The sequence below is a fragment of the Macaca mulatta genome, chromosome 16, assembly GCF_049350105.2.
Source record: "Macaca mulatta isolate MMU2019108-1 chromosome 16, T2T-MMU8v2.0, whole genome shotgun sequence".
In the NCBI taxonomy this organism is placed as follows: domain Eukaryota; kingdom Metazoa; phylum Chordata; class Mammalia; order Primates; family Cercopithecidae; genus Macaca; species Macaca mulatta.
Genome location: NC_133421.1, coordinates 4,362,081 through 4,386,579, shown reverse-complemented (window position 1 = coordinate 4,386,579; position 24,499 = coordinate 4,362,081). Strand labels below are relative to the sequence as shown.

The window sequence follows — 24,499 nt, the reverse complement described above, 5'->3', positions numbered from 1 at the left end:
CCCCAATCCTCTGCACCCATCTCAGCCACCCATTTACAGCATTTTTCACTTTACCAAGAGACTGGTAGGCTGGGCTGTGCCTCACCCCAAGGAAGCAGCACTCCCTGAGTAGCTGAAATTACAGATGTGCACCACCACACCCGGCTACTTTTTGTATTTTTAGTAGAGACAGGGTTTTACCATGTTGGCCAGGCTGGTCTAGAACTCCTGACCTGAAGTGATCCAGCTGCCTCGGCCTCTCAAAGCGCTTGGGCTTACAGGCATGAGCCACCATGCCTGGCCATTGTTTTTTTTTTTTTTTTTTTTTTTTTAGACGGAGTCTTGCTCTGTCATCCAGGCTGGAGTGCGGTGGCCGGATCTCTGCTCACTGCAAGCTCCGCCTCCCGGGTTTACGCCATTCTCCTGCCTCAGCCTCCCGAGTAGCTGGGACTACAGGCGCTCGCCACCTCGCCCGGCTAGTTTTTTTTTTTGTATGTTTAGTAGAGACGGGGTTTCACCGTGTTAGCCAGGATGGTCTCGATCTCCTGACCTCGTGATCCACCCGTCTCGGCCTCCCAAAGTGCTGGGATTACAGGCTTGAGCCACCGCGCCCGGCCCATTGTTTTTTTTTTTTTAAGACAGGGTCTTACAGTCCTCTAGGCTGGAGTACGTTGGTGTGATCATAGCTCACTGCAGCTTCCCACTCCCGGGCTCAAGCAATCCTCCCACCTAACTCTCAAGTAGCTGGGACTACAGGCACGTACCACAATACCTGGTTAATTTTTTTTTAATTTTCTTTGGAAACGAGGTTTCACCATGTTGCCCAGGCTGGTGTTAAACTCCTGGGCTCAAGTGATCCTCTAGCCTCAGCCTCCCAAAGTGCTACGATTACAGGCGTGAACCACCACGCCCGACCTAACAGCTATTTTTGTTGCTGTTATAATGGCGATTGGCAAAGACTGTGTTTGTGCCTTTTGGGGGACTGTTTCTGAGCGTGAATGAGGCTGTAGGTGTGAACCTGGGTGATCCTGCGAGGTCACGTCTCAATGCATGTACCTCTGTGTGTGTGTGCGTGAATGCAAGAGACACCAGGGCTTGAACTGGGTGTTGACCATGGGACTGGGCAACCCCGGAGGTGACAGTTCTCTCGGCTCTGTCTGCCCAAGGAGGCAGGAGCTGCATCTGAGATCCTCACCGCCCGAGACGCCAGCTTGCCGCCGCCTCCTCCTCAGCGCCACCTGGTGGAATTGGCTTTACAAGGTTCAGATGCCTTCTGGCCTGGGGGTCCAGGGACGTTTCTGCAACACGTAATCCATCATAGACAGCATAGAATCTCTCGGCTTGTCCAGCCCTTGGAAGTCTTCCAGGGGAGTCTGGACCTCATTCTCAACCAGCGCTGTCCAGTAGAACTTCCTGGGATGATGAAAATTTTCTGTAATGTTCTGTATCTGCGTTGTTCCCTATGGTAGCCACCAGCCACGTGTGGCTTCGGAGCCCTTGAAATGTAGCTACTGCAACCGAGGAGATGCATTTTTAATTCTACTTAATTCATTTAAATTTAAAAGGCCACACTTGGCGGGGTGGGGCTCACACCTGTAATCCCAGCACTTTGGGAGGCCAAGGTGGATGGATCACTTGAGACCAGGAGTTCAAAACCAGCCTGGGCAACATAGTAAAACCCCATCTCTACAAAAAAAGAAAAAAAAAATTAGCCAGGCATGGTGGCAGATGCGTGTAGTCCCAGCCACTCCGGAGGCTGAGGTGGGAGGATCGCTGGAGCCTAGGAGGTGGAGGTTGCAGTGAACTGTGAGTGCGCCACTGCACTCCAGCCTGGGTGACAGAGCGAGACTCTCCATCTCAAAAAATAAATAAATAAATAAATAAATAAATAAATAAATAAATAAATAAAGGTGTAAAGAAATACATCAGAATGATAACATTTTGGGTGCTGGGTCATATTTTTATTTTTTAATCTCAATATTTGTATATACTCTCTAACTGTTCTACAGTGAACATGTACTATTTTTTTAATCAGGAAAAGTGCTATTTTTAAAGAGGGGGAAAAAGAATGTAGCAATATGTGGAAATGCTTGTGATACAATGCAGAAAAAGGGTGAGGAGAAGCACATCCCTGGGCCTGCGGAGAGAGACTCAAGGGAGGCTCAGACACAATGATCTCATGGTGGGGCCATGAGGGTTTCCACGCACTTATTCAGAGATCCGTTCATGTGTGTATAATAAAGAATAAAATAATAGGCCAGACGCGGTGGCTTACGCCTGTAATCTCAGCACTTCGGGAGGCCGAGGCAGGCAGATCACGAGGTCAGGAGTTCAAGACCAGCCTGGCCAACATAGTGAAACCTATCTCTACTAAAAATAATTTTTAAAAAATAAAAAGATTAGCCAGGCATGGTGGCGGGCACCTGTAGTCCCAGCTACTTGGGAGGCTGAGGCAGGAGAATTGCTTGAACCCAGGAGGCGGAGATTTTAGTGAGCCGAGATCGTGCCACTGCACTCCACCCTGGGTGACAGAGTGAGACTCCATCTCAAAATAAAATAAAATAAAATATGCGCCCGTCACTTAAATCAACATGAAAATTAAATATCAGTGAGGACATTGGGGAATGGGACTCTCATAGAATTGGCAGGAGTTAAAATACTAAGTCCTCTTTTTTTTTTTTTTTTTTTTTTTTTTGAGACGGAGTCCCACTCTGTCGCCCAGGCTGGAGTGCAGTGGCCAGATCTCAGCTCACTGCAAGCTCCGCCTCCCGGGTTCACGCCCGTTCTCCTGCCTCAGCCTCCCGAGTAGCTGGGACTACAGACGCCCGCCACCTCGCCCGGCTAGTTTTTTGTATTTTTTAGTAGAGACGGGGTTTCACCGTGTTAGCCAGGATGGTCTCGATCTCCTGACCTCGTGATCCGCCCGTCTCGGCCTCCCAAAGTGCTGGGATTACAGGCTTGAGCCACCACGCCCGGCCTGTTTTTTTTTTTTTTTAAAGACGGTGTCTCTCATTGCTGCCTAGGCTGGAGTGCAGTGATGTGATCTCAGCTCACTGCAGCCTCTGCCTCCCGTCTTCAAGCGACCGTCAGCCTCCCTAGTAGCTGATGACAGGTGCCCGCCACCACGCTCAGCTAATTTTTGTATTTTTGGTAGAGACAGGGTTTCGCCATGCTGGCCAGGCTGGTCTCGAACTCCTGACCTCAAGTGATCTACCCGTCTTGCCAGGGATTATAGGCGTGAGCCACCACGCCCGGCCTAAATCCTCTCGAGGGCAATCTGGCAGCCCCACCTCTACATACCCCTCACGATCTCACACGAACGCACAGAGGGCCAGGTGAGGGGAAAGCCGCTGCCCACAGCATTGCTTGCAATATCAGAAAATGGACACGACCTCAGTGTCCAGCAAGAGGGGATCAATGGGGCATAAAAAAAATGTGATCTACGTGTACCAATTAATATGCAAGGCAACAAAAAGAAGAAACTAGGTCAGAAGTGGTGGCTCCCACCTGTAATCCCAGCACACTTTGGGAGGCAAAGGTGGGAGAATCACTTGAGCCCAGAAGTTTGAGACCAGCAAGATGGTGAAACCTCATCTCTACAAAAATTTCTTAAAAACTTAACCAGGCATGGTGGTGCGTGCTTGTAGTTCCAACCACTCGGGAGGCTGAGGTTGGAGAATCACTTGAGCCCTGGGGGTATTGAGGCTACAGTCAGCCAGGATCACGCCACCTTGGGCAACAGAGTGAGATCCTGTCTCAAAAAAAAAAAAAGAAAAAAAAAGGGTGGAGGAGAAAGAGAGAAGAATCTAGGTCTATTGCCAGGCACTGAGGCTCATGCCTGTAATCCCAGCACTTTGGGAGGCCAAGGCAGGAGTGGATCATCTGAGGTCATGAGTTCAAGACCAGCCTGGCCAACATGGTGAAACCCTGTCTCTACTAAAAACAAAAATTAGCCAGGCATGGTGGTACATGCCTGTAATCCCAGCTACCCGGGATGCTGAGGCAGGAGAGTAGCTGGAACCCCGGAGGCAGAGGCTGCAATGAGCCGAGATTGCACCACTGCACTCCAGCCTGGGTGACAGAGCAAGACCCCGTCTCAAAAAAAAAAAAAAGCCGTGGTGGTATGCTCCTGTGATCCCAGCTACTTGGAAGGCTGATGCAAGAGAATCGCTTGTACCCAGGAGGCAGAGGTTGCAGTGAGCCGAGATCCTGCCACTGCACTCCGGCAGAGCGAGGCTCAGTCTCAAAAAAAAAAAAAAAAAATAGACTCCACAACCATGTGGACGGACACACATACGGAATGATAATGGTAATACATCCTATGCCCGCTGCATCCCCTCTCTGTTCTAAGCACTAGACATATATAAACTTACTTAATCTCCAAAATAACCCTTGTAGTAGGTTTCAGGCTTTGCTATTAGTCCAATTTTAAACATTAGAAAAGGGAGGCATGGAGAGATGAAGGGAACTGCCCGAGGTCTCACAGCTGCTACATGTCAGAGCCTAGATCTGAACCCAGGTAATCTAGCCCCAGAACACCACCTCACGCAAATTCAAAAGGACGTCAGGTATGTCCATTTTTAATGCACGCAAAAAACTGTAAGTGTTTCTAGATACCTGCGTATGAATGTGAAAGCATTAAAAATGTGGGCTGAGGCCGGGCACGGTGGCTCAAGCCTGTAATCCCAGCACTTTGGGAGGCCGAGACGGGCGGATCACGAGGTCAGGAGATCGAGACCATCCTGGCTAACACAGTGAAACCCCGTCTCTACTAAAAAATACAAAAAAAAACTAGCCGGGCGAGGTGGCGGGCGCCTGTAGTCCCAGCTACTCGGGAGGCTGAGGCAGGAGAATGGCGTGAACCCGGGAGGCGGAGCATGTAGTGAGCTGAGATCCGGCCACTGCACTCCAGCCTGGGCAACAGAGCAAGACTCCGTCTCAAAAAAAAAAAAAAAATGTGGGCTGAGAATCCCAGCACTTTGGGAGGCCGAGACGGGCGGATCAGGATGTCAGGAGATCAAGACCATCCTGGCTAACACGGTGGAACCCCATCTCTACTAAAAAATACAAAAAATTAGCCGGGCGAGGTGGCGGGCACCTGTAGTCCCAGCTACTCGGGAGGCTGAGGCAGGAGAATGACGTGAACCCGGGAGGCGGAGCTTGCAATGAGCCGAGATCCGACCACTGCACTCCAGCCTGGGCGACAGAGCGAGACTCCGTCTCAAAAACAAAAACAAAAACAAAAACAAAAAAAAAGTGGGCTGAGGTCGGACATAGTGGTTCACACCTGTAATCCCAAAACTTTGGGAGGCCAAGGCAGGTGGATCACTTGAGGCCAGGAGTTTGAGACCAGCCTGGCCAACATGGCTTAACCCCATCTCCATCTCTACTAAAAATACAGAAATTAGCCATGTGTGGTGGTGCACACCTGTAATTCCAGCTACATAGGAGACTGAGGCACGAGAATCGCTTGAGCCTGGGAAATGGAGGCTGCAGTGAGCCAAGGTCACACCACTGCACTCCAGCCTGGGTAACAGAGCAAGATCCCATCTCAAAAAAAAAAAGGAAATTCTGATACACACTACAACATGGATGGACCTTGAAGACATTATGGGAAGTGAAATAAGCCAGACACAGAAGGATAAATATTGTATGAGGTCACCTGTACACAGTTCACAGAGCCGTCAAATTCATAGAAACAGAAAGCAGAATGGTGGCTGCCGGGGCCGGGGAGATGGGGGAATAGGGAGTTATTATTTAATGTATACAAAGTTTCAGTTTGGGATGATGAAAAACTTCTAGATAATGGTGATCGTCCCACAGCATTGTAAATGTACTTAATGTCACAGAATGGTCCACTTAAAACGGTTTAAATGGTAAGTTTTATAATATGTATACTTATATATATATATATATATATATATATTTTTTTTTTTTTTTTTTGAGATGGAATTTCACTCTTGTTGCCCAGGCTGGAGTGCAATGGCGCGATCTCGGCTCACCGCAACCTCCACCTCCTAGATTCAAGCGATTCTCCCGCCTCAGCCTCCCTAGAGGCTGTGATTACAGGCATGTGCCACCACACCTGACTAATTTTGTATTTTTAGTAGAGAAGGGGTGTCTCCATGTTGGTCAGGCTGGTCTTGAACTCCCAACCTCAAGTGATCCACCCACCTCGGCCTCCCAAAGTGCTGAGATTACAGGCATGAGCCACCGCACCCGGTCATACACAATTTTTTAAAAAGGCTTTGGGCCGGGCGCGGTTGCTCAAGCCTGTAATCCCAGCACTTTGAGAGGCCGAGACGGGCGGATCACAAGGTCAGGAGATCGAGACTATCCTGGCTAACACGGTGAAACCCCGTCTCTACTAAAAATACAAAAAACTAGCCGGGCGAGGTGGCGGGCGCCTGTAGTCCCAGCTACTCGGGAGGCTGAGGCAGGAGAATGGCGTAAACCCGGGAGGCGGAGCTTGCAGTGAGCTGAGATCCGGCCACTGCACTCCAGCCTGGGCGACAGAGCGAGACTCTGTCTCAAAAAATAAAAAATAAAAAATAAAAATAAAAAAATAAAAAGGCTTTGATGTAATCCCAGCACTTTGGGAGGCCGAGGTGGGTGGATCACTTGAGGTTGGGAGTTCAAGACCAGCCTGGTCAATATCAACATGGTGAATCCTGTCTCTACTAAAAATATAAAAATTAGGTGTGGTGGCAGGTGCCTGTAATCCCAGCTATTCAGGAGGCTGAGGCAGGAGAATCACTCGAACCCGGGAGGCGGAGGTTGCAGTGAGCCGAGATCACGCCACTGCACTTCAGCCTGGGCGACAGAGTGAGACTCTGGCTCAAAATTAAATAAATAAATAAAAGGGTTGGATGAAAATGAGACAAAATGTTAACAAGTGTCAATTCTGGGTCATGAGTACTCAGAGGTTTGCCATGTCATTATCCTAAGGGAAAAAAAAAAAAAAACACCCAGACCTCCATATGGTCAGGGACGTGGAAACAAGGTCCCCAGCAGGCAGGATGCCCTGGAGCCGGCTCAGCCCTCTTCTGTCTCTTCCCTCCCCTGCCTATTTTTACCACATTATGGTTGCTGTGGAAACAAGGGGCACCTTGGGGTCCCAGAGCTCAGCCCAGGTGCTGCTGACTCGAAGAATAAGGTCAGAGTGTGAATCAGATAAAAGCCCATTCGTCTGGGCCTTGTGTACACACACGTCTGCTCTTCTGACCGTGTCCAGCCAGTGACTGTGTCAACGCATGTACCCACAGGGATGCTCCCCGTGCACGTATCTGTCCTCAGCAGGAAGGCCTGGGTCCTGGTGCACAGTGCTCAGTTTGCCTGCGTAGGTACGCCTGCAGGCATGGGGGCATATCACACGGTTACATGTGTGTGACCGCACAGCCCAGGACGGTTGTTAATATCAGAAATGGGGCTGGGCGCGGTGGCTCTCGCCTGTAATCCCAGCACTTTGGCAGGCTGAGGCGGGCAGAGATTCCCTGAGGTCAGGAGTTCGAGACCAGCCTGGCCAACGTGTTGAAACCGCGTCTCTACTGAAAATACAAAAATTTAGCCGGGCGTGGTGGCACGCGCCTGTAATCCCAGCTACTCAAGAGGCTAAGACAGGAGAATCTCTTGAACCCGGAAGGCGGAGGTTGCAGTGAACTGAGATTATGCCACTGCAATCCAGCCTAGGTGACAGAGCAAGACTGTCTCAAAAAAAAAAAGGTAATAATAATAATATCAGAGATGTGAAGGCAGGTAACATGTGTCGAGCACTGTGTACCAGGCACTCTGTTCCCGTTTCACCTGGATAATCTCATCTAAGCCTCACAACAAGCGCATCCATGTGCAGGTACGATGATCGTCCTCAGACACAGAAACTGGGGCACAGAGAGGTTGCGCGGCTTGCCCCAGGTCACCCAGAGTATATGAACCTAGCCGCTGGAGCTGCACTGTGGCGGGGAACGTGCTTTAAATGGCACTGGTTCCCACGAAGCTGCAAAGTCAGCTGCCTCATCACCACCACCTCAGTGCTGGCAGCACACAGGCTTCCTGGGCCCCACCCAGGCCTGATGAGGCAGAATCCCCAGGCCCCAGGGTGCGGCCCCGGAAGCTGCATTTTAACGCGGTCCCCTAGGTGAGTCTGCACTGCAGCCCGGGTGGGCAGCCATGGGTCCAGCCTACGTTCAGCTGCCTGACAGGGTTGAACAGGGCAGGGCAGGGTGGGACAGGGGCTGTCCCTCCCGAGTCCTGTTCCCGAGCTCGAGCTCGTAGAACAAAGTTCCTCAATTCCACGGGGCATCCGCTGGCGGCAAAACACCGAAGAAAGGGGCAATGGCTGCCGTCAACCCTCCCCCCGACGCCCCAGGGCAGGGCTCCAAAAGTCAGTTATGTGGCTTTGTGGTCTGCCAGGCACGGATTTCCGCCCACTCCACCCTCTCAGAATGAGCTGGGTGTTGGGGTTGGGGGGGGCGGTACCACACTGTGGTAACCTGCTGGTTCACAGCTCAACCCGAGGTAGGGAGGGGACGGCCACCTCACCTGGGTAACAAACAGTGAGAGAGCCCTAGCTGGGCACCCTAGAGGCTCCCATGGTCTCAGACCCCAGGTGGAGAGGGACTCGGACAAAAACCACCAGACCCCTACGGCACAGGAGGAGCTACATGTGACCTGAGCTTCTGGCTGCTCCAGGGGCACAAGGAAGAGAGCCTTCCGTGCCGATGAGGAAGGGGCTGTGCATGGAGGAAGCTGCATTGAAGCTGGTCCTGGAAGGACGGGCAGGATGTGGACCCTGATGCTGATAGGGAAGGGGCAGTAAAGGCAGGTTCCCTGGGGACAGAGCAGCACAGGCACAGGCGAAAGTGCCCGGCTACACACGGCAAGTTCCACCCTCAGGCTGGAGCCGAAGGTCAAGAGGAGGCACCATTGTGAGAAAACAAAACCAGAACCGACAGAGGCACAGAGAGGTTAAGTAACTTGCCCAAGGTCACCCAGCTGGTAGAGTCAGGATTTAAACGAGGCTGCCTGACTGCAAAGCCCACAAATGAACTAGTAAGGTGGGGTCCCCATTTGGTGTCCTTCTCTCCTTATCTTCTGTGAATATTTGAGAATGCTGTCAAGGTGAACCTATTAGGCCTAGAGCAGTGGTTTTCACCGGAGTCGGGGAGATTTTATACCACTGCCCCAGAAATAAAGCAACGTCTGGAGACTTTTTTTTTTTTTTTTTTTTTTTGAGATGGAGTGTCGCTCTGTTGCCCAGGCTAAAGTGCAATGGTGTGATCTCGGCTCACTCCGCCTCCCGGGTTTAAGTGATTCTCCTGCCTCAGCATCTCAAGTAACTAGGATTACAAGCACGTGCCACCATGCCCAGCTAATTTTTTGTACTTTTTCAGTAGAGACAGAGTTTCACCACGTTGGCCAGGCTGGTCTCGACGAACTCCTGACAGGTGATCCACCTGTCTGAGCCTCCCAAAGTGCTAGGATTACAGGTGTGAGCCACCGTACCTGGCCTGCAGACATTTTCATTATCACAGCGAGGGGTGGGTCACGGGCATCTTATGGATAGAGGCTAGAGAGGCTGCTCAACACCCTACCACACACAGGATGGCACCGCAAAACAAAGAGTCATCCAGCCTCAAGTGTTACCAGAAGCCTTGGCCCAGAGGGGCTCACGCCCACCAGAAGCCCTTTGAACATGCAACCTGACCTGAGTCATTGCCCAACCACTGATGGTCGCCACACTTGTGTATCCCTTGGGGAAGTGCTTCCCAGGTTTGGCTGCCTACTGGAATGAACGGGAGATCTTTTAAAAGTACAGCTGGGCGCACAAGGTCAGGAGTTCGAGACCAGCCTGGCCAACATGGTGAAACCCCGTCTCTACTAAAGATACAAAAACTTTGCTGGGCATGGCAGCAGGCACCTGTAATCCCAGCTACTCGGGAGGCTGAGGCAGGAGAATCGCTTGAACCCAGGAGGCGGAGGTTGCAGTGAGCCGAGATCATGCCACTGCACTCCAGCCTGGGCGACTGAGCCAGACTCTGTCTCAAAAAAAGAAAAAAAAGTACTGATGCTGGCTCCCATCCCCCGACATTCAGATTTAATTGGAACTGGGTACAACCTGGGCATCAGAACTTCTTTTTTTTGAGACGGAGTTTCACTCTTGTTGCCCAGGCTGGAGTGCGATGGCGCGATCTCAGCTCACTGCAACCTCCACCTCCTGGGTTCAAGCGATTCTCCTGCCTCAGCCTCCTGAGTAGCTGGGATTACAGGGAGCCACCACCACGCCTGGCTAGTTATTGTATTTTTAGTAGAGGCGGGGTTTCATTATATTGGCCAGGCTGGTCTCGAACTCCTGACCTCAGGTGATCCTCCCATCTCGGCCTCCCAAAATGCTGGGATTACAGGTGTGAGCCACCGTGCCCAGCCAGCATCAGAATTTTTAAAAGCACCTCCAGGTGAGACCAAAGTGCAGAAAAGTTTGAGAACCACTGTCCTGGGGGAGGGAAGGAAGGAACAAACTAGTTGCTATGACCCAAAGACAGTCCCCCACCAGCTGAGGGCTGGGGGTCCCTCCACCAGCATCCTGGCAGAAGAAGCCCCTCAGAGTCAGCACTACCAAGGTCTGCCTTCGGGCCAGGGCCTAGGAACAGGGAAGGCAGAGCTCAAGCCAGCTTGAGGGATGATGAGTTAGTCACGGCTGGCAGAGACCGGAGGAGGACGTTAATTCGAAAGCCTTTGTCACTGTCTGGGCAGCAGATAATGGGCTTGAACCGGGAGACAGGAAGAACCACCCCCCATGACTCAGAGGCTTCTCAGCCCAGTGACAGAAAGAACTGGATCTGAAAGAGAGAAAAGGTTAATTGAGAGTCAGTCCAGTCTGGGAACACAGCCGAAATGACCGGCCAGCCACTGAGGTCCAGGCAAGAGCACCGCTCTTGGGGGTGACCTGGGGAGAGGGATTTGGGAGTCAGCCACAAAGAAACAAGAGCTGAGACCTGAGGAGGTGACCAGGGCAGAGGGTCCGGCTGACTCTGGTCTGCAGGGTAAGCCACAGCCAGCTCTGTTCTTTAAAGTCTGCAGTTAGTTGTCAAGATTTTGTCTAAAACTCCAGATTTTTGGCCAGACGCCTGTAATCCCAGCACTTTGGGAGGCTGAGCCGGGTGGATCACCTGAGATTGGGAGTTCGAGACCAGCCTGGCCAACATGGCGAAACCTCGTCTCTAGTAAAAATACAAAAATTAGGCCAGGTGCAGTGGCTCACGCCTGTAATCCCGGCACTTTAGGAGGCCGAGGTGGGCGGATCACCTGAGGTCAGGAGTTCGGGACCAGCCTGCTCAACATGGCAAAACCCCGTCTCTACTAAAAACACAAAAAGTTGGCCAGGCCGGGTGGCTCACACCTGTAATCCCAGCACTTTGGGAAGCCGAGACGGGCGGATCATGAGGTCAGGAGATCGAGACCATCCTGGCTAACACGGTGAAACCCCGTCTCTACTAAAAAATACAAAAAACTAGCCGGGCGAGGTGGCGGGCGCCTGTATTCCCAGCTACTTGGGAGGCTGAGGCAGGAGAATGGCGTGAACCCGGGAGGCGGAGCTTGCAGTGAGCTGAGATCCGGCCACTGCACTCCAGCCTGGGCGACAGAGCGAGACTCCGTCTCAAAAAAAAAAAAATACAAAAAGTTAGCCTGGCGTGGTGGTACGTGCCTGTAATCCCAGCTACTCGGGAGTCTGAGGCAGGAGAATCGCTTGAACCCAGGAGGCAGGGGTTGCAATGAGCCGAGATCGTGCCACTGCACTCCAGCCTGGGTGACAGAGCGAGACTCCGTCTCAAAAAAACAAAAACAAACAAACAAACAAAAAAGATTTCCAGCTGCTGTTATAAAATGGAAGGTCCGCTAAGACGGGCCAGCATTCTTGCAGTGCCCAAGAGCTGAGGGCCCAAGTCAGAAAGCAGCAAAGATGGAGCTGCTGGAGAAGCAGGAAAAGTACCAGGGGCCAGCACGTCACAGGCACCGAGAGCTGCCCCTCACGTCCCAGCCCTGCCCTGACCACCTCTGTGTTGTCCTGTTGCCAGCGGGCAGCACCCCTGCCCAGGGTCTCAGCTTACTGGTCTGCAAATCAGAAGGGTAAGGCTCAGCACCTCCAGCTGTCCATCCTCGTGTCCATGGGGCTCCTGCAGGCTGCCTGCAAAACCTGAGCCCTTCCGACAAAGATCAGCCCAGGCAGGCGAGGAATCCCAAATATAGCCGAAGATGCCGGGGTGACCAGCCAAGGGGAGGGAAGAGTAGACTCAGGGTGAAAAGGCAGCCTTCCAGTGTGTGCAGGGCTCTTAGGGGGAAAAGGGGTGAACCTTGTTGAATGGGGGTAGGTGGGGACGTGCGGGCCAAGGGTCAAGACTGGACCAAGCAATGCAGTTACAGAGATTCCAGATGAAAACAGCGGTCAGCTTTGAGCAAGCGAAGTTGTACTGCAATAAAATAGGCATCCATACAAAGTAATGAGCTCACTGTCCCCAGAGGTAACCAAGCTCAGCCTGGGTGACTAGTTTTAGGGGCACAAGAGATTTGCATAAAGACTAATTTGACTTTTCTTTTTTTTTTTTTTTTTTTTGAGATGGCGTCTTGCTCTGTCGCCCAGGCTGGACTGCACTGGCACAATCTCGGCTCACTGCAAGCTCCGCCTCCCAGGTTCACGCCATTCTCCTGCCTCAGCCTCCTGAGTAGCTGGGACTACAGGCGCCCGCCACTGCGCCCGGCTAGTTTTTTGTATTTTTAGTAGAGACGGGGTTTCACCGTGTTAGCCAGGATGATCTTGATCTCCTGACCTCGTGATCTGCCCGCCTCGGCCTCCCAAAGTGCTGGAATTACAGGCGTGAGCCACTGTGCCTGGCCCTAATTTGACTTTTTTAATCTTAAGCCCTAAGATTCAAGGACCAGAGATCTGGGGGTCTCTCCTGAAGGCTCCCCTCTCCCTCTCCCAACGCCCCCAGGGAAGGCCATCAGGGATTACATTCTGGACTCTGCCTCCCAGGGAGGGAAGGCCCGGGTGGTCCAGACAAAGCTCGCAAGGTCCACACGTGCTCCCCTCGCCCTTTACCTGGGCCTCAGCCCTCTATTCAGCTCCAGCAACTCCTACTGCATGCACGGCCCCCGCTCCCAGCACAGTCTTACCCAGACCTTCTCAGAGGCAGAGGAAGGAACTCTTGGGGCAGAGATGGGGGTCCCAGCACAAGCCAGAGGGGCCACTGACAGCCCCTATTGACACTCGCATTCCCAACTCCCTGCTACCTGCCCCAGAGAAGTCAGCGGGAGGAGATAGCAGGTGCCACAACACCAGCGTTGTCTCTCTATGGCCCCTGAGTGCTGCTTGGGCCCCTGTCCATCAGGAGCCTCTCCCATGGTGGCTGGAGAGGGGTGTCCTGACACACCCAGGGGTCTGCAGTGTATAGACAAGAAGCACCAGGGGTGCACAATCTGGGAAGGCACGAGTCTTTCCCAGTGGGAGCAATTCTTCCCCGGCCTTGGCCAAATCCAGCTCCCAGCGAGCCAGGCAGAGCCCTCTGGCCTCCTCCAGAGGACCGTGAACCTCCCCATCCAGGCCAGGCCAGCAAGCCTCTGGGCCTGGGGAGACCAGTGAGGAAGCCAAGTACATGGCCAGAGGCCTCTAGGGCTTCATGAGGACCCAGGGAGCTGAATGGGGTGAGGGGAGCCCTCTGAGGATGGTTGGGTCTCGGCTGGCAGGCCACAGGCCACCCATCCACATTTTCCTCTCTGGCATCCTTGCCCTTACCCTCGCACTAACACGGTTAGCCCTGTCCATGGGATCCACAAGGACCCTGCGACTCCACCAGCCACATGGAAAACACCCTCGTGGGCTCCATGAATAAGCAAAGCCCCTCCTGCCCACTGCCCCACACCCATCTCAGAAGACACCCCATTCCTAGTACCTACTGGCCAGGGCTGCCAGGCGGCTCCCTGCCTGCCCAGCAGCAGATCCCCACAAGACCTGGCCAAGTCCGGAGAGCTGTTTGTCCAATGAGAAACCAGAACAAGGACTCACCAGGGCTTCCTGGGCATGGCAGGGACTGGCCAGGAGGAGGGCCAGGAGCACATGGGTCCTGGAGTCTGCAGACCTTGCTGCCTGGCAAATGGTACGTCCAGGAGCAGCCCCAGTGCTTGGCAATGAAATCAAGCCACAGCCAACCGCCGGCTAAGTGCTCGCCTTCCTTGCTTCTCTCTGCAGCCACTCACGCCCCGAGACTCCAGGTCCCAAAACAGGCATGTTCATGGTTACCATAGGAACTCGCTACAGCCAAAAAAGGCACCACATAGGCACCCACACGGGCCCTCAACGCTCATGCCCACCTGCACGGGCGAGCGTGCACACACGCCTACACGTTTCTGCACACACCCACACACGCCAACACTGTCCTCAGGCACAGGGCCCATCCTGAAGAAATCAACGAACCAGAGTCTGCCACTCAAGACAGAAATGGGCACGTTCTCCTCGATCCACCTGGAGCGTATCTAACAGTGGGTTCTGTGGTGTGACCAGCTGTCAGTCACAAGGGCGGCCACACCAGCCGGTGCTCACCCGGAACTCACCTGCCAAAGGCACTCAGGAGCTGAGCCGGGCCAGCAAGGGGACGCCGTGCAGCTGCTTTCCCGGCCGCAGACCAGCCCCACGGCCCTCGGGATGCTGCTCTCTCCTCTGCCCCCTTCCGCAGGGCAGGAGGTATAAGGAGGGTCTCAGACAGACTGAACAGGAGAGCGGAAAGTGGAGGGAAGATTTTACATTCAGCCTTACTCCCTCCTCCCAGTTTGGACCCAAACCGCCCAAACTCCCTAGTTCTCTGTCTTCACGAATGGGACCAGCATCCGCCCGGCGCTCACAGGAAGCCTTCTGAGCGTCCTCACCTGACCCTTCTCTCACCTTCACCCCCACCTTCCAAACCAGCTCCAGGCAGGGAAGGCCACTCCCTCCAGCCCCATACTATTGTAGGACTGTCTCCTGAGTTCAGCTCAAAACAGGGTCCTTGTCACACCACCAGGAAAGATCAGGCTCTTGGACACAACAGAAGGGTGAGAACAATGGGATTTTTTGGGCAAAAGGAAAAAAACTCAGCAAAGCGAGAGAGGTTCCCGTTAACAGGCCCCCATCTCACAGACTGGATCCCCAGGTTACCACCTCCGAACGGGAATGGCCAGGATCCTCCCCGCCACAAACGGCACAAACTTCCCGAGGCTCCACCCCAGGGTGCAGGTCAGCGGAGAACCTCCGGGGACCTCTTTACGTGGCTGTCTCAGTATCCCCTCCTAGCCTCCCTGCCTCCTCTCTAACCCTCCAGTCAGCCAAAGGGGCCCTCAGACTTGAGCTCACCATAGCATTCCCCTGGCCCAAAGGCCTTTGATCCAGCCCAGCTTCCAGCACAGCTCACCCACCCTCCTAGACGTGGCCCGCCTTTCCCCAGGCCCCTGCACTCCCACCCTCGCTTCTGTCTGGTAATAGTAACTGCTCCCAGGTCCTGCCTGCTGGAGCTGCTTCACACCCCACTGCCTTCGTGAGCGTCGGGCTGCCTGGAGTGCATTCTCTCCTCCCTGCTGACCTTACACACCCCTGGAGACAGCTCAGGCATCTCCACGTCTCCAGGAGGCCCCCCTCCATCCTTTCTGCGGGCATTGCAGCCCTTGTCCCGTGCCATGGCAACTGTCTGTCTCCCTGCAGAGAGAGGGTAGGTGCCCAGTAAATGTAGGCCGAACTGACTCAGCTGTCTACCCCCAAAAACCTCAAGCTCCCCCTGTCCTTCACAACCCCAGCAAACTCTCAGCAGATGCCCTAGGTGCATAGGAGAAGAGCAGACTAAGATGAGTTGGCCCCAGAAGGTTCTAGAACATCGTCGTGGTGCCTCAAGGATTCTGGACTCGGTGGCCAAAGGTGGGGAAATGAATTAGTAGTTGTGGCCTCAACTGGTGAATGAAGAGTCATTAAATCAGAATCAACGGTCAGAGGCGGTGGCTCAAGCCTGTAATCCCAGTGCTTTGAGGGGCCGAGGCATGTGGATCACCTGAGGTTAGGAGTTTGAGACCAGCCTGGCCAACATGGTGAAACCCCGTCTCTACTAAAAATACAAAAATTAGCCAGGTGTGGTGGTGCACGTATTTTTTAGTAGAAACGGGGTTTCACCATGTTGCCCAGGCTGGTCTCAAACTCCTGGGCTCAAGCAATCCTCCTGCCTTGGCCTCTGAAAGTGCTAGTATTACAGGCATGAGCCACTGTGCCCCACCTTGTGCGTAATTCTCACAGAATGGGGAGGGAAGCCTGAGTTTAAAAGGGTTGTGGCAGACCAGGCGCGGTGGCTCAAGCCTGTAATCTCAACACTTTGGGAGGCTGAGGCAGGTGGATCACTTGAGGCTAGGAGTTTGAGACCAGCCTGACCAACATGGCAAAACCCCATCTCTACTAAAAATACGAAAAAATTAGCTAGGTGTGGTGGTGCACACCTGTAGTCCCAGCTACTCAGAAGACTGAAGCAGGAGGATCGCTTGAACCCAGGAGGAAGGGGTGTCACGGTGAGCCAAGATCATGCCACTGCACTCCAGCCTGAGAGAGAGGGAGACTCTATCTCAAAAATAGTAATAATAATAATAATAGACCAGACACGGTGGCTCACACCTGTAATCCCAGCACTTTGGGAGGCCGAGGCAAGTGGATCATCTGAGGTCACGAGTTTGAGACCAGCCTGGGCAACATGGCAAAACCCTGTCTCTACTAAGAAAAATACAAAAATTAGCCGGGCGTGGTGGCACGTGCCTGTAATCCCAGCTACTTGGGAGGCTGAGGCAGGAGAATCGCTTGAACCCAGGAGATGGAGGTTGCAGCCTGGGCGACTGAGCGAGACTCCCTCTTAATAATAATAATAATAAAAGGGTTGAAGCAGAGAAGAAATCAAGCTTCCTGGCTGTGGCAAGCCCCTGCTCTCATGGACAACGTCTCCAGCAGCTGACACTGGAGTCTCTGACACTGGAGTCTCCAGGGACTGAGGACAGCTGCCCAGGGACATACTGAGCTCCTGCCCTTCACGGCCCCTTCCTTTCTAGTAGGATTTTCCATTCTTAGCTGGCTAAATCTGAAACTTAGAATAGTGGTGGCTGTGTGGTACCTTCTGGTCAAACCACAGTAGAACTGACATGCTGGCCCAGCCAGGCAGGAGCTCCTCCGGGCCCTCCGCATACTTTTCCTAGGGAAGAAATCAGAGAGCACAGCCGCACCCAGGTCCCATCACAGGCTTTGTCGCTTTCCAGAGGTGCCACTTCTAGGGAGCAAGGGCCAGAGCCACCCACTTAAAAGCTGGATTTTTTTCCTACATGGCAATGGATTTTAGACTTCCCCATCCCTCAGGAGTATGCATGAGAGTATGCCCCAGCAGTGGAGACGGGTTACCCTGAACCATCCACATGCTCACTCCAGGCCACCGCAGCCAGCCCCTGTGCGTGACGGTCACCACAGGTAGCTGGAGCCCATGCAGCAGACAGACAGACAGACAGACACACACACACACACACACACTTACACGCATCTCTTTCTTTAGCAAAGATGCAGGGGTCTCTCTGGAGGGAGTGCAAGGGACAGCAAAAAGGAGAAGAGGTTTTGGCCAAGTGCAGTGGCTCACGCCTGTAATCCCAACACTTTGGGAGGCTGAGGTGGGTGGATCACCTGAGGTCGGGATTTCGAGACCAGCCTGGCCAACATGGTGAAACCCCATCTCTACTAAAAATAGAAAAAAAAATAGCTGAACATGGTGGTGCACGCCTGTATTCCTAGCTACTCGGGAAGCTGAGGTGGGAGAATCGCTTGAAGCCGGGAGACGGAGGTTGCAGTGAGCCGACATTGCGCCACTGCCCTCCAGCCTGGGCAACAGACCAAGACGCCATCTCAAAAAAGAAATAAAGGACAAGAGGAGTGTCTCGGAGACTCCCAGCTCAGATCCTCCCCCTCTGGCTGCTCCTTCAAGGAGCTCCACAAGAAAACCCCAGGCACCTGGCCAACAGGGACCTCATGCCCCACGGGCCCCCAGAGCAGACTGGAGAAGAGGGATCCCCCCACGCTCAGCCTGTCTGTTTCTCTCCATCCTTCCACCTGCAAGTGATGGGCCAACCACGATGACCCATCGTTGATTCATTCAGCAAATACAGACTGAAAACCTGCTTTGTGCCAGGCACCGTGTAGGCCCTAAGGAGTCAGAGATGAAATGCGCAGAGCCCCTGCTCTCAGACTTCCATTCACACAGCCATGCATTCACTCACTCAACAGCGAGCCCCCACCATCACCAAGGTCCTGAGAAAAATGCAAAAGGACCCAAGGCATGAATGCAAACTCCTAGAATGTCAAGGCTGGAAGAGAGCAGGCTGGACGCTAATCCACCCCTCCCATTTTACAGACGGAGACACTGACCCAGAGAGGCTAACGATTTGCCCATGTGTTAGCCGGGGGCGATATCCCACACGCAAGCCTCCTTCTCCTGCACGGTACTGTTGCCACCTCCCCTCCAGTGTTCCGGCGTGGCTCCATAGCCCCTGTACCCCTGCACTGCAGGTACAAAGTAAATCCTTGCTTCTGAGTGTCCAACTCACCCAGGCACCACAGACCCCATTCAATCCAGGCCTCCAGCAAGGGGATGGGCCCCAGCAAACCAGAGGCCTTCTCACCCACGGTGTTGTGGAGGCGGAGGTGCATTGTGCGGCCGCGGATTCTATATACACAGCTCTCGAGAACATCAGGGAAAGAAAATGGGAAAGTAGGGCGGGAGGCAGGTGTGAGAACCACTCAGCTCCACCCACAAAGCACAGACCCAGATTCAAATCCCAACTCCGTGACTTCCTCCCTGAAGACCTTGAACGAGTTTCCTAAACTCTCTGGGTCTCCACTTTCTCCTCTGTAAAATGCAGATAGGAATGGTACCTGCTTCATGAGGTGGGTGCAAAGCCTCAGGAAAACAGTGCAATGAAGCCTTAGCACACAGTCAATGCTTCATAATGGTGAGGCCAGACCCCCGTCGTCAGAGCTGCATGCCTCAGGGACGCCTGGGGAGGCATCAAGGACAACCAGGTCCTTGGAGAGGGAGCCAAGGCAACCAGGAAGCATGGGCTGCAGCCCAGGAGTATCCGCTACGTGGCGGGGAATGCAGTGAGCTGCTGTAGGAGAGATGCCTCACCCAGCAGAGGCAGACAGAGGACGCATCTTGGTGACTCAGGAGCCCCAACAGTGGGCATTTGGCTGCCTCATCAATTGGCCATAAATGCAAGGGCTTATTTCTGAACTCTGAATTCTACTGGATCCATCTGTCTGTCCATCTTTATGTCCATACCACACTGTCTTAATAACCATAGCTTTGCAATACTTTTGTTTTTTGTTTTTTGTTTTTTGTTTTGAGACAGAGTCTCGCTCTGTCACCCAGGCTGCAGTGTAATAGTGTGATCTCAGCTCACGGCAACCTCCACCTCCTGGGTTCAAGTGATTCTCCTGCCTCAGCCTCCCAAGTAGCTGGGACTACAGGTGCACACCACCATGCCTGGCTAATTTTTTGCATTTTCAGTAAGACAGGATTTCACCATGTTGGTCAGGCTGGTTGGAAACTCCTGACCTCAAATGATCCGCCCGCCTTGGCCTCCAAAAGTGCTGGGATTACAGGTGTGGGGCACCGCGCCCGGCCGCAATATGTTTTGAAATCAGGAAGAATGAGTCCACCAACTTTCTTCTTCTTTTTCAAGATTATCGTTGAACGTCGATGTGAATCTCAGGATCAGCTTATCAGTGTCTGCAAAGAAGCTCGCTGGGATTTTCATGGCAATGGGTTTCCAGTTCCTGGTTCAACCACTCCGGAGCTCTGGCTTTGCTTCCTCCCCTTCAGTTCCCTGGGGCACCCGGGTTTCTTTCCCATAAATTCCATCTTTTGCTTAACCAGATGACAATGGGTTTTTGTTTCTTGCAATCAAAGGAATCTTAACCAATAAAACTCGGAACACAGTGCCACGCACTGTCCCAAGCCATCATCCCAGTATCACCTTCCCAGATAATCACTCAGAGACCCCACTGGAGTCCCAATCTCAACCCTGACCCACGCCCCCAGTTTTTCACTCTACCCTGTGACTGCTGCACTTCCAGGTTACAAATATTATATTTACAAACAGGCCCTCCGTCGATAAATGATTGTGAAATTGAACTAGATGTCCCAAAACAGCACCAAAAGAACACTCTTACCATTCTACACCCCTTAGTAGCTCTGCTTCATGCCTGGCATCTCACTTAGTATACAAATGTGCTCTAGAAAACTCTAGGAAAACCGGACATTACTGTGCCCACTGGACAAAAGATATGGAAACTAAAGCCCAGAGAAGGGAAGCATATTACCCTGGGTGACTTGCCCTGACAGCTCCAGACTGAATGGTGTCTGCACTGATGCACACACCATGCCAAGCCAGCACAGGCATGGGGATCCCACTATCCTGCCTCATCTCTAAGAGCTACTTTAGAGGCCACCTCCTCCAGGCAGTCTTTCAGGACTACTCCATGACGACACTCCTGGCATCTGCTCTAGACCTTTTTTTTTTTTTTTTTTTGAGACAGCGTTCCACGCTTGTCTCCCAGGCTGTGGCATGATCTCGGCTCACTACAACCTCCACCTCCCGTGTTCAAGCGATTCTCCTGCCTCAGTCTCCCGAGTAGCTGGGATTACAGGTGCCCGCCACCACACCCAGCTAATTTTTTCTATTTTTAGTAGAGACAGGGTTTCACCATGTTGGCCAGGCTGGTCCCGAACTCCTGACCCCAGGCGATCCACCCGCTTCAGCCTCCCAAAGTGCTGAGATTACAGGCGTGAACCACCGTGTCTGACCTTCCTGGCATCAGCTCAACAGAGAAAGCGAAAGCCCTTGAAGGGCAGGAACAGTCTGTCCTCCATCCCGGCTTTGCTCACTGCCCAGCCTCATCTTTCTGAGCAAAACCAAACAAAGTGGGAAGCCTCTTATTTTGACCCTCTTCTATGCCAACCCTCGAGACTGCCCATACTTTGCCCAGGGACCTGCATCCAGGGGATGGACAACCAGTGCCGGCAACTGAATGGCATGACAGAGGGAGACCGGCCGGAAAAACCTTCTGTCAAGACGGGGGAGTGACAACCCAGAGGAGCTGCCTCGGAAGGAGGGCGACTCATTGGAGGAATTTTCCATGCAACAGCGAATTCCCATGTGCCGGGAGAATATTTTGAGCTAGAGCCCAATGCTTTTACCCTCCTAGAATTTCCCTCCTTTTCAATTCACTCCGCTGGAGCAGATGGTGAGTCAGGACTCACTGCCCCACGGGAGGGGTGCAGCTGGAAGCAGGCTACGCTTTGGTTAAGTCTCAAAGGAAAAAGGGGATCAGGATGCAGACAAAATGGTCTGGCCAGAAACACAGAGGAAAAAGGAATGAAGGTGGTGAGGGAGGAGAGGTCAGAGGTTCTAGGAGAGGGCTGTGCCTGCTTAGGATCTCAGCAGACGAACCAAGAGACACACAGTAAATCGAGGCAGGCAATTCCCAGACCCTGAATCTGGCCTGGAAGCCTCAGAAAGCCCCAGGGCCAGGCTGCCCAGGCTGACATACCTGGCAACAAATGACTTGATGAGCAGCTGACACCACACACACACACACACACACACACACACACACACACACACATAGTCAGGTCCTAGTAGGTGGGGAATGTCAGAAAGTAACTGACAGGATTGGGACTTCACATAAAAATTAAAGTGACAAAAAACATAATTATCTTTTTTTTTTTTTTTTGAGACAGAGTCTTGCTCTGTCACCCAGGTTGGAGTGCAGTGGCGCGATCTCAGCTCACTGCAACCTCCGCCTCCCGGGTTCAAGTGATTCTCCTGCCTCAGCCTCCCAAGTAGCTGGGACTACAGGCACGCACCACCATGCCCAGCTAATTTTTGTATTTTTAGTAGAGATAGGGTTTCACCATGTTGGCCAGGCTGGTCTGAAACTCCTGACCTCAGGTGATCCACCCACCTAGGCCTCCCAAGCCACCATGCCCAGCCCAATAAAATTATCTTTCTAAAAATTAAAGTGATAGGAAGATAATGGGCCTGGGTGGGCACGGTGGCTCACGCCTATAATCCCAGCACTTTGGGAGGCCTAGGTGGGCGGACCACGAGGTCAAGAGATCGAGACCAGCCTGGCCAACATGGTGAAACTCCGTCTCTACTAAAAATACAAAAAATAGCTGCGTGTGGTGGCGCACGCCTGTAATCCCAGCTACTTGGGAGACTGAGGCAGGAGAATCACTTGAACCCGGGAGGCGGAGGTTGCAGTGAGCAGAGATTGTGCTACTGCACTCCAGCCTGGACAGAGCTGAGACTACGTCAAAAAAAAAAGGAAAAAAAAAAAAGAAAGATAATGGGCCCGAATGCTACACCTGCTACACATGCTCCCACCATTCTGGCCCCTGGTGATTCCATTCCCACCTCGACCTCTCCCTGAACACCCCCAGGATAAGAGTTTGTCCAGCCTCCTCCGATCCGGAGGCACCACGGACTCGGACTGGACTCGGACAAACACAACAGCCCCTCTTGGTCTCCCACAACCTGGGGGAACGAGGGCCCAACGGCGCTCCGATCCGCGTCATCTCTGACCTTTACAGAACAGGAAATTGCTACTTACTTGACCTTCAGACTTGCCAGCATGGTCTTGTCGATCCTGCCAAGAGAAAAGCAAGGGCTCCAGTCAGTGCTGAGGCTGATGACTCCCACATAGCATCTGCTCGGGAGGAGTCCCCGGGGCAGCCCAAACCACCAGACAGCAGGGCTCTGTCGGGCACTGGCTAAAGGGGCCAGTTCTCCGCTAGCAGAGGAGTGCTGGGAGGGCTGGGGCCATACACCACCCTATAACAGATTATTATTCTCCCCAGTTCAGAGATGAGGAAGCCGAGGCTGAGAAAGGTAAAATCACTGGCCCAGTCTGAATTCAGGTATCTCACATCAGGCCCAGGGACCACAAGCACTTTGTGTGCAGCCTCTCCCTTTATGACGGCGACCCTCACAAGAGGACCTGGCAACCCAGCTTCGTGGGTCAGCACGGATGTCAACATGGACGTCGGGTGGACATCCATATTTCCCAGGCGTCTGCTCTGGGAAGATGCAAGCATGCCCAGCACCAGGGATCCTCCCGCCCCAGGAGCTACCAGTCCATCCAGGGAGGCAGACCCCGCGCCTGGGGCAGACCCTGGTGGGTTGCATCGGGCACAGGGGTTCAGAGCGGGGAAGATCACGTTTGCCACAGACCGCCCTCACAGCCAGCTCCTCCACCCCCAGCCTGCGCCCGCCCTTGCTGGAAGGGGAGGCAGCGACACTGAGTTTCTATTTTTACCCCCTGCATATGCCAGCCCTTATGGCTGGCAAGGAGAGGCCCCTCCTCCCTCTCCAGAGGCAGAAAGGTGGGCAGTGTTCCCACTGTCAGTATCTCCTCTTGTGGGAGGGTCATGACCTCCGCTGCCACCAGCACCGCCACCAGCACCAATGCTGCCTGTCACATCACGACTCGTGTCACCATCACTGTCCGTGTCGCCACATGTCACCAACGCTATCATCAGTGTTGCCATCACTATCAGCTTCACTAACATTGCCACTGGCTCCAGGATGCTGGAAACCCTGGAGGCTCTTTCCAGAATCCTTGTCTGGCCCGCTCAGCTCTGCCTCAGGCTTCCCACACTCACAGCTCCAGAGAAGAGGAGAGAGGACACGGAGCTGGGCCAGCTCACAAGTCACCCTGAGGCCTGGAGCTAGGGGCGGGTTCCTTTCACTCTGAGTAAACTCCCAGCGCCTTCTGACCTCAAGCAAGCAGCACCCTGAGGGGCCTGGCCCACGTCTCTCCCGGTTTCTTCCCCACACGTCCTCCTGAGTCCCTTCCTTAGGGCTTCCACTACTGTCCCTGAGGGTCTCACCCTGGAATCCCCACCCGCTCGGGGATGCAGACCCTCCTCTTCCCCCATTCGATGCACAGGCCCCCAGATCTGAGCGGGACTCAGAGCCCCGAACTCCGCTGTAACGTGTGCAACCCAGAGTCTCCCGATGGCCCCTCACAGGAGGGACTTAGGTTGTACATTTTCTTAAGGAATCTCTTAATTCTTTTTTTTTTTTTTTTTTTTAAGTAGAGACAGGGTTTCACCGGATTAGCCAGGATGGTCTCGATCTCCTGACCTCGTGATCCGCCCGCCTCGGCCTCCCAAAGTGCTGGGATTATAGGCTTGAGCCACTGCGCCCGGCTGGAATCTCTTAATTCTTACAACAGCCCTGTGCTGTGGGTAAGGCAGAAATCCCCCACTGACACATGGGGAAACTGAGACCCAGAGAGAGGAAGTGTCCCATTCGAGTTCTTCAGTGGTTGAGGCGGAGTCAGTGCCGGAACCGGGGCTCCTGGTGCGTGCACCTCTGACCGCTGTGGGGTCAGCCCTGCCCACCGCACGCCTACAGGCACCGTGGTCAC

At 53.3% G+C, this 24,499-nt stretch overlaps 1 protein-coding gene across 4 annotated transcripts in view; it reads right to left on the bottom strand.

The window, feature by feature from the left end:
• The window catches only part of RAP1GAP2 (RAP1 GTPase activating protein 2), a 299,993-nt gene that overhangs the window by 229,116 nt on the left and 46,378 nt on the right, over positions 1-24,499 (bottom strand). For all 4 annotated transcript variants that reach the window (XM_077969813.1, XM_077969814.1, XM_028835883.2 and 1 more), the window contains one exon: positions 22,679-22,714. In XM_077969813.1, coding sequence (XP_077825939.1) covers positions 22,679-22,714 — 36 coding nt within the window. The remainder of the gene's footprint in view (positions 1-22,678; positions 22,715-24,499) is intronic.